Source organism: Sylvia atricapilla, chromosome 4 (genome assembly GCF_009819655.1).
Source record: "Sylvia atricapilla isolate bSylAtr1 chromosome 4, bSylAtr1.pri, whole genome shotgun sequence".
Lineage (NCBI taxonomy): Eukaryota > Metazoa > Chordata > Aves > Passeriformes > Sylviidae > Sylvia > Sylvia atricapilla.
In genome coordinates this window covers 11,058,172-11,073,667 of record NC_089143.1, presented here as the reverse complement: position 1 = coordinate 11,073,667, position 15,496 = coordinate 11,058,172, and the positions used below count along the sequence as shown (strand labels likewise).

The 15,496-nt window shown below is 34.2% G+C and overlaps 1 protein-coding gene across 1 annotated transcript in view; it reads right to left on the bottom strand.

Moving 5' to 3' along the window:
- Nucleotides 1-15,496, bottom strand: part of ARAP2 (ArfGAP with RhoGAP domain, ankyrin repeat and PH domain 2) — a 116,540-nt gene that overhangs the window by 89,521 nt on the left and 11,523 nt on the right. Inside the window, 5 exon segments of the mRNA XM_066317139.1 lie at nt 3,900-3,969; nt 6,974-7,330; nt 8,128-8,210; nt 13,294-13,373; nt 14,309-14,379. Coding sequence (XP_066173236.1) covers nt 3,900-3,969; nt 6,974-7,330; nt 8,128-8,210; nt 13,294-13,373; nt 14,309-14,379 — 661 coding nt within the window.

Genomic DNA, 15,496 nt, shown 5'->3' with positions numbered 1-15,496 from the left:
ATATATACTGGTTCTGCAGGTGTTCAGTTATAAATATATTACGGTGTTTGCAGGCATCTACTGGCTGTATTTGGTACTACTGCAAGAGAATAACAGACTGCTGGAAGTTACAACTATTTTATTCCATTTGCTCAAAAAAAAGTCAATTTCCTTTTAAGCCAAGTATAGTTTTGCTTAACTATTTAATCAGTCATCATCTGTTTTAAAGCTTTGTTCTCCCAGGCACACGTATTTTCAAAAACAGTTTAAACCATAATAATTTATCAATCTATCTTTCTTGTGCAGCAGCTTTTCTTTCATGTGCAAAAATAATGCCTGTTAAAAAGGTCTTGTAGATCAAGATACAATATCTCTCTTTGAAATACTCCAGACTAAAAATTAGGTGAATTATTTAAGGATATAGAAAACAAACCCAAACAAATGCAGCCAAGAACTTCACAGCTATTTATTCTGTTACTGAGTGGTGTAAACTAGTTTTAGAGGTGCTAAAAATTCTCTGACAAAAATTTTCTAGCAGAGAAAGAAAAATGTTTGGGTGGGGTTTTTTTTAATATTTGCTAGTTCAACAGAAACTTTTATTTTCAAATCAAGTCCCATGTTATTCCTTGACAGCTATGATTCAGAGATGAACTAATGGATCCTGGAAAATACCATATTGGATTGCTGTGGTTTTACTTCCACAACAGGTTAGTTATAACCTATTTCAAGAATGACAGTGATTCACCTGTTTTGCAACGCTTTGAATTTTGCTCTTTGTAATGTTCACTTGTACTGTGACACAACAAAATATTGAAGTTCTCCACTGGAAGAGTGAAATGTTTTTCCTAAATTACTAATACATTTTTCAGGGATGCTAAGCTATTTTTAATAAAAACTTTCAACACAGCCAGCAGTTCTTGCCTTGTGATAAAATGCATGATAAAACACCAGAGTTCTGCAAAAAGTAGGAAGATATTTGAAACAAAACTTGTGCATATAGGATAGCTGAAAAAAATTCTCCAGTTCTACCTTGCCCTCTTCAGTATAACAACACTCTGTTGAGACAAAGCCACGTGGGATGTTGCTCTGATTATATCAGCTATCTCAGGACCAGGAACACAGAAGAAATGAAAGCAACACAGATTCAACAGAAAACCTTTCCTAGGTCAGATGCTTTTTTTGTTAAAAGCTGAATATTTTTTTCATGTATGCAGATACAAAGTAAAGAAGAGATCTCTATCAAGTAGTAGATGCACAACTAAAACAAGGTTAGAAAAATATTTATAAAATTGGTGTTGAAGTCATTGAAAAAGCATTCATATGGGCCTTTTCAGGAATAATATTCTCTGTGTCTTCCCTCTATAGTCTCTGGTTATTTCACTCTTCATTAGCCATGTAGTACACTTCCCCTTCTTGAGAACCTCACTCATTTCTAGTTCCTAATTTGAATGACAAATAGAGCTATTTAATATTGGTAGTGTTTCTGGGTAAAATAAATAGTTCCATTCCACTGAGTCTAACCTTCTCTGCTTGTAATAAGAAGAAAAATATCAAGTATGGATTGATTTCCTCCTGAGAACTACTTTTAATTGATACATGAAACCGAAAGTATAATTTCTTTATAACATGCTTGTCTGTGTAGGAATGTCCTAAGAAAAACACACATTAGAATAGGGAGAACTTGCCATTAAGTACTAAAATTAGAATATCGACTTCCCCACTTAAGTATAAAAATGGCCAGCTATGTAGCTAGGAAGGGGGACATGGAAGGTCTTACATAAAACTCAAGCCGCATGCAGTTCCTGATGGGTCTGCAAATAGTGGTTTATAATGTCAAGATAACAACACATAAGCAACAGCAGGAAAACGCTGATATCCATCTCACATGAAACATGAACATTGTAGGTGTGGAGACAGTGATCCAGCACAGACCACTGCACCAAAAAATCATTTTCCCGCGTGACACCACTGCTCATTCAGCACAATCTCATTGGGCACAAAGAAATACTGGTACTCAATTATGTTTTCCTCCTATCTGCAAGCTAATTTGAGTTTCATCAAATCCTCAGTGCTCAGAATTTGCTTCAGGCCTTGCAGATATAACATTGCCTTTTCAGATATAACATTTCTTCATATATGTGACTCACCAAGTTAACATCAGACACCCAGATTCGATCAAATTGTATACACATAGACCAAGCAGCATCTCCTTCAATGCCCAGAGTGAGGCTTGGACTCAGACTCCAGGAAAAGTGAGGCAAAGAGGCTTGAACACAAGTGTTTTCCAAGCTGCTGATAGCATAACCTACCACACAGGTCTTTTAAAAAGAGGATGAAGAGTTGGTAGCTTCCTGTGCATCCTGACACAATAAATGTCCATTTCAGCAGAAGAAAAGACTTCCGGAATCCCTTAGGACAGAGGCATAAGAAGTGCTATTCCAGCACAACTGACCTCCAAGTAACATTTTCAGTGACTTTCAAAAAGAAGAAATAAAATAAGAAATTCCCAGTGCAGATGCAAGGCTTTAATTTATTTATTCCCATTTCTTTCCGTAATTATGCTACAGATAGTGTTAAGCAAATGCCATTGCTTGTATTTTTTCAAGCCTTTCTTAATGATTAACCCTGCTTTTCTCCTCCTCTGAAGCTGTGGGATCAATACTGTAAAGGGGTAACATTTTTTGTCACTGCAATCCAAACATTATTCTCTATCGTTCCCTTCTCCTACAAAATCATGTCTTCTACCGTAAGTGAAGCAAAGTAAGCAAGTAAAACTAGATCATTTCAAGCAATTAGTAGGCACAAATATCAATGTAAATAATTTTTTGTGCTAGTTCTGAGTTCCCCAGTCCCTCAGAAAATAAACAGTCTCATCCTACTTCAGTTCTTACATTGCCACCCCATCATTAGGCATCCATAGGTCTCTTGCCCCAGTCAGCATACTGTATTGGAACTTTTACCTGCAACTGTATTTTCTTCCTAATGTAATGGGCATCTTCAGCAGGAAATGGTTTCCAGCATTTAAAATTACACATATGCATGAGGAAGGGAACCTTGACTTCCCTTAACATGCATACTGTACAATCACCTATCATTTTTAATCTAAGAGGGTCTTCACCACTTCCAAGAGGAAAAATTAATTAGTAAACCACAGAGCAAAAGAAAAATAATTTCATAGTGCTCTGAAGGGTAATTACTTGGAATTAAAAGAAAATTACAAGGAATATACTCTTTGTTGAAAATCATGATCTATAAATGCATTTTTGAATCACATAAAAGAAGTGAACTACTTTAATCAAAGCAGCTCGTGAGTCTGCAAATGTTTCAGCAAGATTCAATCCTCAGGTAAAGAAACAAAACAGCCATATACCTTGAAGTACTGTGCTGGTTTTGAACGTTCAAACCTAACCCAGTCCCAAGACATGCAATTATTCATAGAAGACAAAGAGGAAAAGGACATTTTTAATCAAAGAGTCAATAAACATATAGGTTTGGGTTGTTTTCCTTTAAATGGTCTTCCATGCTACATTTAATTTCTCTCTCACAATCTCCAGCATGCTAGCTTCTCATGACCAGACACTGCAAACACCATCAAAACATCTCTCAAAAGTGTTTAGCATGATCCTGTTCTGTTCTGAAGACAGCAGTAGTGACATTCTCTCAGTAAAAAAAAAAAAAAATATGATGATATCTACCTGGAAAGGTGAGTAATACAAGCCCTTCTAGGAAACAAAAGGATGAACAATACATGAAGACAAAGACACCCTAAAATATTTAATTACATATCCCCCTAGTATTTTAGAATTGAAAATTAACTTAAGGTCAATATTCATTTGTAATTATTCAATAATTTCTTTATAGTACCTTGTGTATTACACAGATGCATTTTGTTCCAAACGTGACCAAAACATGTCCCTTACCTTTTCATTGTTGTAATAAGAAATGCTCTCTCCATCAAATTTAACCCAGCGCTTCTGAAACATACATTTGCTGTGAATCAAAAATTAACACAATTAATATACAGCTAACACTGGTTTGAAGAATGTCTCAATCACAAATTATAAAAAGGTCAAATCTTGTTTAGTTTTTTGTTCAAATGAATATTCTGAACATAGAGCATAACTTTCAGTGCTACAAGCTCTATTAAGATACTTTCCAAAAATGAAAGCTGAGAACCTCAAATGACCATTTTTACTGTCATGCTTATGATAAGGACATCTCTGTTGACAGGCTATGATACCTCCAGTCATTCAATGTCAACACATCTTCCCATGGCTGTGTTTTCTGGCCAATGGATCAATAGCAGCACAACACAGCTCCCAACAAGTACAACATGAAATTTAATTTTCAATGTGTGTTATCAACTGGACATCACTGATGAGAAACTTTCAGTGTGCCATTACCTCATGCTCTATAAAGACCTTCTAAAAATATATTTTTACATCAACCTTAAGTAGTCCATTACACCCATTAAAAATGTTGACAGCTTGTTAGTTATCATCTATAAATGTCTCAGTTCTAAAATCTATTAAACAAGTTAATTAAGCAAGAACATGACCCCACTAATATCTTTTCCCAACACTATTTCCTTTCCTTTTAAAAGAGTACTCTTCTTTAGGATTAGTAGACTGTGATAGCTTATCAAAACTTTAATCAAATAGCAGCTCTAGCTTAATTAACTTGTATTATATGACTACAATAAATCATCATTATTCATAACCTGGTAAGGCCATTGTAGCATCTATTTTGCATTAAAATGTCAATAAACTTCAAGATTATACAGGGATGAGTGAACCTAAGTACCACATACAATGTGAGCAAACTGAATGGCTGTACAATTTATAGTGAATTACCTAAAAAAAGAGAGGCTGTACTTTAATTGCATGATTTGTAGCAATTTAAGAAAACAGTATATATTCTTTTCCCCAAAGAGTCACAAACTGCCGAGGGTAAATTGGAGCTTCATAAAAAGAATGGGAGGTGTAGAACAGAATGAAATATTCTGTTGATGGAAAGTGAAATAAAATATGACAGTGCTTCAATAGCTTGAAAAAAGTTTCTTCTTTTTAACTGGTTGAGTTTTTTTAATTCTTCAGATGTTTCAGAAATGGTATTGTAAGAGAAAAAAAAAAAAAAAAAAAAAGTATCATTCACTGAAACACCTCTGAGAAAAAGCCCTTGAAATGTAGCTGTGGAGTGTCACTGGATTAAGGCTGATGACCATGCAACTGTTCTACTCAGTACTAACCACTACTAATTCTGTAGTTAACTCATTATCTTTTCCAAATAATATATTCTCACATGGCACTTTCTTGCAGTTTTCATAGCTTGTTCTCAACTCTATCCCTTCAAATAGAGCAAGGCAAGTCAGATGGAATCAAGAACCATAGTTTTCATCACTCTGCTAGCTAACTGCCAAAAGTGTTTTAAAAAAAATAATCCTGTAAGTAAAATAAAAGTTACAACTGCAGCTCTCCAAGAAGTCAGTACCCTAATAATTCTGGAAAAAAAAAAAAAAAAAGTAGAAATACTCTCTATAATTACTCTTTGATTCTTTAGCAAAGGTGAACTCAAATGTGGATGAAACATTCAAAACAATCTAAAAAAGAAAGAAAATAGTTTTGAGCACACTGAAATTCTGGGATGGTAAAAGAGTTTCATTAACCTACTGTTCCATCTTGATAATTGCTTTCAACAATGGATAACAGTATCAACATAAAAACAAAACTAAAAAAGATATAACGTCAAATTAGATTCCCTAGAAAAGAACAAGAAAAAAATGGAAATTGCTATACAACAGAGCTGCTTCCAGTGAGTTCAAATCAGATTGTATTCTAAAACAATTTAATTCCATAAATTTCTCACTGAAAAAAAAATTATATACTGAATTATATTGCTGAATATTGTTATGGTATGGTATAATATTGCTGATGATTATTATGGTGACAAATAATCAAAGGAAAGGCCACACACTTTAATACCTTTCAGCACAGCTCAATATACAGTCCTAAGAACAAAGAATGCAGATCTACTAAGGCTTGAACAGAAGTCCAGTAAATGTATTATAGCACTAACAAGTACAACAGCTTTAATTTCTAGATTCTAAGTCCTAGTGAAGAGCAGAAACAGACTTAAAAATTAAAATAGTTCCACTTTCAATACAAAAAAGAATTCATAGAATTCATAAGAACATAAGTCGTAAGAACAAATAAAACTGAAAACTACAATTTAAAAGGAGGAAACTAGAAGAATTTCATCAGCATTTGCAAGTAATTATGATAGAAGATCTGCTGATGAAGCATTCTTTAGAAGTTAAGTGATAGCTGGAGTTTAAAATCAGTTAAAATAAAACAAAAAATTTACAACAGAAATTAAATATAACATTTATTGTTGTTGTCTAACTTCCAAATGTGACAGAGAAAATGCATTTTCTATTGTGGTCCCTTCTCTTCATTATTTGGAATCTCAAGACATGTGCTCATATTTCTCCCATCAAATTTTAGGCACAAAAATAAATTAAATTAGGAGGAATTCACCCCAGGTAAATTCTAAACTCAAAGCTCAAGTAAAACAGACAGAAAGCAACAAGGGCATCGAGTCAAACTAATTATTAAATTATAATCCATGGCCAAATTAGTAGTATTTCAGAAAAAAGTGTTTGTTTTCATTCACTTTGTAGCCCACAAAAAATCAGAAAACTTTAGCAACTGGAAATACTGATACAAATTCATTCTGTATTTTTCCACTATAGCTCATGAGTTGTGATCAATGATTTTAGGATTTTTTTTTTCCTGAGTGCATCTCCTAAAGAAACTTTAGGATAAGTAACATCACTAAAAACTTTTGAATTCACAAAAACTTGGTGCTCTTTCAGTTAAAAAATTCCCTTTTCACTTCCACTGTAAATATAATGCAGTGACTAAATACAAACTAAATATCTCTCATGCAAACATACATTGTCACAATTACACAATAACCACTGCAAATACCTTACCCTTGAGGGGATAATTTATCCAGCCATCCGGCTTTGACCTTCTTTACTGATGGTCCATAAAAGCAAGCATATGGTGTTATTGATTCATTTCCAACCAAAGTTTGATCTCCACCAAATTGCCAAAAATTCATTTGCTCACTGGCCAAGTGATCAGAATCTCCACTTTGTGTCGTACTGCAAGGTGCTGAGTGTGTTTTGGTTTTATTTTTCTTTTTCTTTAAAGACAATGAATGTTGTTCCACAACAGAATATACAGATTCACTTTCAGATTCTTCTGGTGTTCCTGATTGGTCTTCCTGAGGCAAGGATTCATTTTTTGAAAATTCTTTTGTCTTCTCTTTTTGATTATTGAAGTAACTGGAAAGAAAAAGTGAATTTTGCTCTTAAAATTTATTATTACAATGCACAAATACATAAAATAAGTAATTAGAACAAATACTGGTAAGATACACTATAAGTATGTTTATAACTTGTATAATCACAGTGATAAGCACAGACAGGCTAAACACAATCTATCTTATAAACATGACCATCCTGAATTCTGTCTTCTCCATTCAGCAGGAATAGCACCAAAATAATACTACTTTGGAAGCCTGAACAGAAGTTTAAAATTAAATTGTCTTTCCTCAGTAAACTAGCTTTGCTCTTTAGAATACTTTTGATGACTTGCAGTATCACCTCTCTGTTCCATCTCCCACCTCAACAGGAGCCTGGTGCAGACTGGATAACCAAGAAGTACATTAGCTCCCACTTCATCAAGCCACTGGCCTCTGTCTCATGACAGGAGTGGTGAATGTATTTTAGTTTTGTGTTTGTTTGCATGGGTTGTTTTTTTCTAATGACAAAGTAAATTATGAGAGCATTCAGACACAATTAGCTATGAGACATACAAAAATGGGACTTGGTCTTCCTTTTTCTAATTGGGGAAAACAGAGACACTCTCCAAATCCGAAGAGATTCTGAAAGCTGGTGTAAAGAGTCTCAGAACAGCCACAGTGCCCAGATTTGCCTCATACAGGAAGGAGAAAAGCCACAAATAGAAGAAAAAAATATAGTCATGGTTGTGCCCTCAGAGCTAGAGATCCACTTGCGACATCAGCAAATAACATTTTCTTCTTTACATTTTGAGTTTCTCAGTAATTCTTATGTAATACCATAGATTTTTAGAAGGATATTCTTCATTCACTCCTAGATCCAAATTATTTTCACAAGTCAGGAATTCATTTCCATGAAGTTCCTAGAAAAGAAATATATTGTAACTAACATTTGTACTGAAAGAGTAAGTGATCTTTAAATTACTGTAGATATAAATCACACAGAAACAGCCTAACTAGCAAAGCTGTTCCTTCCCACATTTTCAAACATGCACTTGAAATATGATTTTTGTATTCTAAGGAATGTTATTTTCAATATTTAAGCATGGCCCAAAACACCTGATACAAACAAATCAGATAAAGAAATTCAGTGTATAGAAATACCACTGCTCTGATTTTTCTTGAGGCACCACTGACATCCTGGTTTTGGCAGGGATAGTTAATTTTCTTCCCAGTAGCTGTTACATGGCTATGTTTTGTGTTTGAGAATGAGAACAATGTTGATAACACACTGATGTTGCTGGGTACAGCTTACTCTAAGTCAAGGATTTTCTATTTAGTTTCCCATGCTCTGCCAGTGAGCATATGCACAGGAAACCAGGAGGGTGCATGGCCAGGACAGCTGGCCCAAACTGGCCAAAGGGATGCTCCATACTACAGAGCATCATGCTCTCTCCTTTCTTCTAGAGTTACTATCACCATTACTATTATTATTATTATTATTATTATTATTATTATTATCATATTTGCTTTGTTGTAATTTTTAAACTGGTCTTATTCCACCATAAAAGAGGTTACTTGTTTTCCAGTTCTCCTCACTGCAGTGGGAGCAAGCAAGCAGCTGTGTTCTAGTTACCAGCTCGGGTTAACCACAACTGAATGTTTTTAAGCTCAAGAGCCACATGCAGCTTAAGTACCATTCATGATTTGTCACTGCTAGCCTATCTTTCATAACAATATTTCTTCTTGGAATAAATGTACAGCCTTCATAGAACACTAAAAGTAATGGTAAATTCAAAATCCTAAAGCATCATTGAACTCAGCCATACTGAATATATCTTGTTAAGGTTTTTTGTTTTTATTTTACCAAGATCTTCTTCCTTAAATGCTCATCTTTTAACTTTTGCTTAGAAATCTTTATCACAAACTGCTTGCAGTGTACAAAATGTCAAGGTTAACACTGCTTGTGAACATTACATTTAACACTTCCTCTCAACCTAATCTGACAATCATATTGCACTACTAAGTTTCCAGTGTGTCTTTATTCCTTTAAAAAAAACCTAAAATTAACATTTCCTGCTTTCTGATAGAAGTGTTTTAATTAACTACTTTAGGCTTTTATGTGTACGTAACGAAGCTGAACAATGGCAGAAATAAAGTGGATAAGCTGTCACAATATTGCCATTTGTTTTCTGAGTAGCAGCACATAATCTTGTACTTGAGGACTGTACCTTGGCAACATGGAAAGGCAAGACTAAAAAAAGGACATAGTTCAAAGCAGAGGAAGTGAGCAGCAAATATGTAGAAATCACTGTCTGATGCTAGGATAAATCTAGGTGAACTGTCTGCCTTCCTCTGCTAACCAGTCCCATTATAAAAATAAAAACCCACCAAAACCTAACTACCCACATATACTGCACTGTACTATAGTGCAGCGCCAAGGGCTAAAAAAAAAAAAGAAAAAAAAGGCATAAACACACCTTGTAAACAAATTAAACAGAAAACTCAAAAGCAGTCTATCCATCTATCCACTGCTTATCAAATACTTGCATTGCCTGGAATCGTCCAAAAGAAGAGGAAATGGCCACACTTCTGCACAATAGTCAAGAGGCTATTATCACAGTGCATGAAACATGTTCAGAGTAAAAATAGTCAGTATCCTTTATATTCATTTGTTTATCAGGATTCAACTGTGAAAAATACCCACTGAAACTACACTGTAGTAGCTCTTCCTGTCTGTCATGAACCACTAAAATAACAGCTTGATGTCCCGCTTATTCTCATGCCATAATCTTCAGTACTTCAGCAAGTGAATTAGGAGAGCCAAATATCTTCCAAGTAATAACTAAGAAATGCATTTCTATTGTCAGTAGAATCTAAAATGTAAAAAACCGCAAATGAAGACAGGTTGTGGGTAAAGGAAGTTCTATTTGGTCACAAAAAAAACTATTTCAAACAAATTAAAACGCAAGCATTTGCATTGTCCTGTTTACAGAAATAGCCTTGAAGACACTCAGGCTCAATACAAGACAAAATTCCCACCTCCTTCAAGTCTCTGAGGTATTATACAAAGATAGCATCATTTTTTCATGCAAACACCATTCTAGAAAAAAGTATTTCTTCTATATAGGTACAGTTCTTAGTTAAGGAAGAAATATGGCTTCTGGATCCCAGACAGATGAAACTGCTTACTCTCAGGCCTGTATAAAAAACCTCTACTTTTAATCAGGAAGTAATGCAGATACACTTCTGGTTTTTGCTTTCTCTGACAGGTAGACTTTCTGATTTCAGCAGCAAGACAGGAAGCCTGAAAGCTGAAACACAAACTGCAGGAAGGGTATCAGGACTGAGCCTACATTAAATGAAGATTCAACGCCATTGAGAAGAGGCATCTTCCTCAGGAGATACCACCTAAGTCTCCAATTAAAAATAATGCCACACAGTTCTCAGGTTGATTCTTGAATCATGGTCTGGCAATATAACTTTGTAATGGGTCCATGAAGATAAATTCATCCCTTTAAAATACTAAGGGTTCTCATGTTAAAATGGTAAGACTTGCAATGAGGCCAGCTGTCAACAGTATCCCAATGCTCAGGAGCTCACACAATTTACCGAGCTCAGATTGCATGTTTGATTTAGTCTGTCTACAGCAAGAAATAAACTCGTATTTCACTCATGAGAATTCAGGCTTCCTCTGAAGGAATTCTAATATACTTGACTCTTTTAGTCAGACACAACACTGAAATGTCTCTAAAACACTTGGATTTTTTGTGGTCTTTTTAAATCAATATTATAAAAAACAGCTCCTTCTTCAGATTGCCCTTTAGAGGTTTCTCTTTCTACTTATTTTCTTCCTGACCCAAATCAAAGGCGTATTTTCATTATAACCTTCATTCTCCTGTTCTCTCACACTCAGTTACTTCCAGTCTGACTCATTACCTATTTCTACAGGCACTCCCTTCATAAAAGCCTACAGAAGCCTTTTCTTTACACCAATGAAACAGAAAGAAGAGTGATGGCTAACTTACAAGTCCTTAAAACAGTCAGGAAATACAACAACTCAACACCTTTTATTTTACATGGATAAACTATACTCTTGTGACTTAACATGAAGCAGCAGCAACAAGCTCTAAAATCTCAGATACTTTACAGAGTTATCTAAATATTCTTATTTGTTCCTAGGATATTTGCTTCTGCTGAAAAAATCTGAAAGTGAAAGGTATCTCAAGATGTTTGTTTTATAGTTATGACCACAATTTTGTCCACAATTAAGTGCTAATGGAATTAAAATCACCTATGAAGTTTCCAACAGGCATGTGATAAACTTAACACAAAAAACTGTTCACATATATGAAAGTGATATTAAAATCCAAATCTTCAGATCACGTAAAGGATGTTATAATATACTGCATTAATCATGATTCTTCACGACAACCAGCAAAAGAGTAATTTAGTTTCAAGCAGTTAATCTAGTTTAACAGCATGGTATTTTTGTACTTTGTGCCTTTGTAATATAAGAAGATGCATTGACAACCTTTCTGGGTATGCTTTTTCACAACCAACCATTTCAATGAAATGTACAGAATAATGCTAAGAAGTAACAAGAGGGCTACGAAACTTCATCTAGAAAATCAGCTTAAACCACCAAAATAATTACAAAGAAGTTAAATTTCGAATTTTTAAAGACATTGGTGCAGAAAACAATAACAAGCACAGGCAGGACATTGCATTCAAGGAAAGAAAATGAACACTCAAAAGTCAGCATTGCATGCACATAACAAGAACAAGAAGGAAAGACAACGCATGATTTTATTTGTATTTTTAAAAAGTCAACCAGAGAAAAACACATTATACTTCCAAAAGAAAGCATACATAAAAAGGAGATTACTTTTATTCCTATAAAACTGGTCTCATCAGAAGATGAAATTCAAACCATTTACTCTTATTGATCAATTCTTAAGAAATTAGAGTGAGAAAAAAAAATCCTAGATATCCATTTGAGTAGTTTTTATTTTAGTCAATAGTTTACAATAGTTTAAAAATGAAACATTAGATTGAATGGATGGAAGAATTTTCTATCATCTTAAATTCTGTGGCTTGAGACTGGCTGGAAAAAATATAAGTAATTGCAGAATCAACAATTTCTGGTCTGCTTCCTGCTGAGAGAGAAGCAGGAGCTGGAAATTCATAGCATTTGGCAGATGCCTCACTAAGCTAATTTACCTCCCATAATTCCCTCCACATGATTCAGAAGTCTGTCCACATGTCATCTGTGGCATTCACACCATCAACGACTGACGCCAACAAAAACATTTACTTCAGAGAATTCTAAAAGAAAAGTGAGTTTCTGGCTACACAGCAAGTACAGGAGATGCATGAAAAATATCATGCAAGAACAAAAATGTCCTGAGAGCTTTCATATACAAGAAAAGGGTGTGAAAAAGGGTGGCTAAATGTGACCACCATTATCACCTAACCTCATCTGCAGGCTGCGCTCACAGGATATGCAGAAGTCTGTGTAGAGATGCCCAGTCTTGATCTGCAATCCTCAGATGAGAAAAAAGCCACTTTTATCCTTCTTAGTAAATTCTAACTGTTTCAAATCTCAATGGCTTAACCACAATTATGCACAAAGGATTGTGCCTGAGAGCATAAATACGGCAGCCCTTGCCAATGGGGTTAAAAAAAAAAATAAAATCAGTTATCTGTCCTATGTTGGGTTAAAAAAAGAAAAAAAAAAGAAAAGAAAAAAAAAATAAACAACCAACACACACACTGCAGCTTCCTAGTACTATTGGACATACAACATATCTCTTGAGATTAACAGAAGTCATTAGTCCTCATATAGTTACAATATATACACTTTGCATATACCCAAAAAGACAGAAAGAGTGCTGGCAACTAAAAAAGCACAAAATAAAAAAGAAGAATTAAGGCCAGTATGAAATACCTAGCATGAAGATTAAAGTGAAGACAAACTATATACATTCAGGCTTCTCAACTTACTTTAGCATCTTTAGTGTTGTCACAAATAAAGGTTTCCCCATATGGAGAGATAATGGGTGGCTTTTCTTCCATGGAAGTATCTTAAAGCAAATAAATAAATAAACACAATCACATGGTGCTCTACTGTGAGTCACAAATGCTCTGCTAAAGTCATAATAAAAACAACAAGGGACAAATTTTTCAGCTTGTAATTTCCCTCTTCTACCCATAAAAAGCTTTGAGGAACAAGAAACAATGTCCTATTTCTAAGTGAACTCCAGATACCGTCTTTTCACACAAGACATTTTCACTATTACACAATTTGAATATAACTGGCATACAGGCATTTTCTTCTTTCCTACCCTAAATCGAGTTAAAATAAAAATCTAGGTGAAAACCTTCAGTTGTCTAGTCTAAGAAGCAATAGCTCCAAAGTGTTCTTTATTCTGACTTTAATAAAATACCAAAAATAAACCACCACACAACCCTTTTGTGCACAATCTTCATTTTGTCACCAAGTATTTGCTTGAAATAAATATACATAACTTCAAACAAGACATTTTTTGAATATGAAAGAAGTTTCCAGCTGACTGCACAAGACTTCTAAATGCTTCAGTAAACTATTTAATACAATAAACTTCCTGTTGTTTCCTGGAGCTATGAGCATTTATAAACAAATTAAGCAGCATTAGTCAGAAAAATACTCCTTATATGTTTCAAGAAGTTAACTCTGCTTAAAAAAATCTCAATCATCTATTAGAAACTTAACACACTAGTCTAAAAAAAGTATACTAAAATAAATGCGGCCTAAATACTAGATTATTTAATTTTTACTTTATTTGGTCATAATCAAAAAATAAGTAAAAATGCAGAAGTGATTAAATACTCTGCTATCACAGAAATCAATTCTTCTAGACCTTTGAGATGCCAAATATTTCTTAAAATATGAAAGTAATACTTATTATAGGCAACCAGTCCAAGGTTTTTTTTTTTTCCCTTAATATTAAAGATTTTAATATCAGGATGCTTAACTCACTGTTTTGTGAAATTTGCCTCCCAGTGCAAGAAATATTTACAAGATCCATATTTCTTCTTCTCTGAAGAGAACTTGAACAAAACAAAGCACAAAATGAAAACATTAATTAAAATTTCCCAGAAAATAAGCAAAGCCATTTCATGCAGCTAAACAATTAAAAGTATATACAAATATAGAAGCAATAGGTTTTAAATCTTGGGAAATTTTCTGATTTATTGTCAGTCACACAACAATGTTTTCCTCTCCTTATGACACTGAATACTTCCCTGATCCTAGCAGACATCCCAAATTTGGTGGGTTTTGTTTGGGGTTTTTTTGTTTGGTTTCTTTTGTTTTTTTGGGGTGTGGGAGTTTTTTGTTGGTTTTTTTTTTGTTGTTGTTTTTGTTTGTTTGTTTTTTCCCTTGGAACTGACCTTAGAAATATTTAGATTGCTTGAAGAATGGAGATCCCAGAGTTTTCCCCAGCCTTTCCCTTCTCCTTCACAATGATTACCAATAACTGTATTTCAAAAAGGATGTGCTATGAAAATCTACTTTTACATTAAACTCGTAACCTGAGAATCCAGCAAAACATACTCCCAACCACTGAAAAAAAAAATTGCTGTAAAGCTGTGTTTTCCTAAGGTGAATTATATCCTACCACATAGTTTTAAAAACCAAGAGCTAAATGGCAATGCATTGTAACTGCCTGTGACAGCCCTTACACATTTTATACATGGGTAAGAATGCATGTCCATGCACAGCAGAAAAGTTATTTTATTAGTGGTGTGCTGGCCCCATGCATTTCAGTAATATCATGTATAGTACAACATTATTGCTGTTATTAATATTTCAGGCCAAGATAGCTTTATAATCAGAACATAGGAAGAAAAATGTGTGAATTAGAAAATTTCTAACCCACCTTCACTATTCCAGTGGTCTGTATTAGAGGTCTTTTCAGTCAAGCTCTGAATTCCACCATTAACATAATTAGCAAATTTTTCTCTTAATAAAGGTTTTCATGCATCCTTATGAAATATTCTGAGACTGATAAATGCCATTTAAGATCTTCACTGGTTTTCCTAACAGTTTGTGGGTCTTACATCCTTCAAAGCCAAAGGTAATTATCTTCTAACGAAAACACCAATCTCCTAACTTTTGTTTCCCCATTTAACATACTGAGAAATTTTATTATTTTAAGATAAGCTA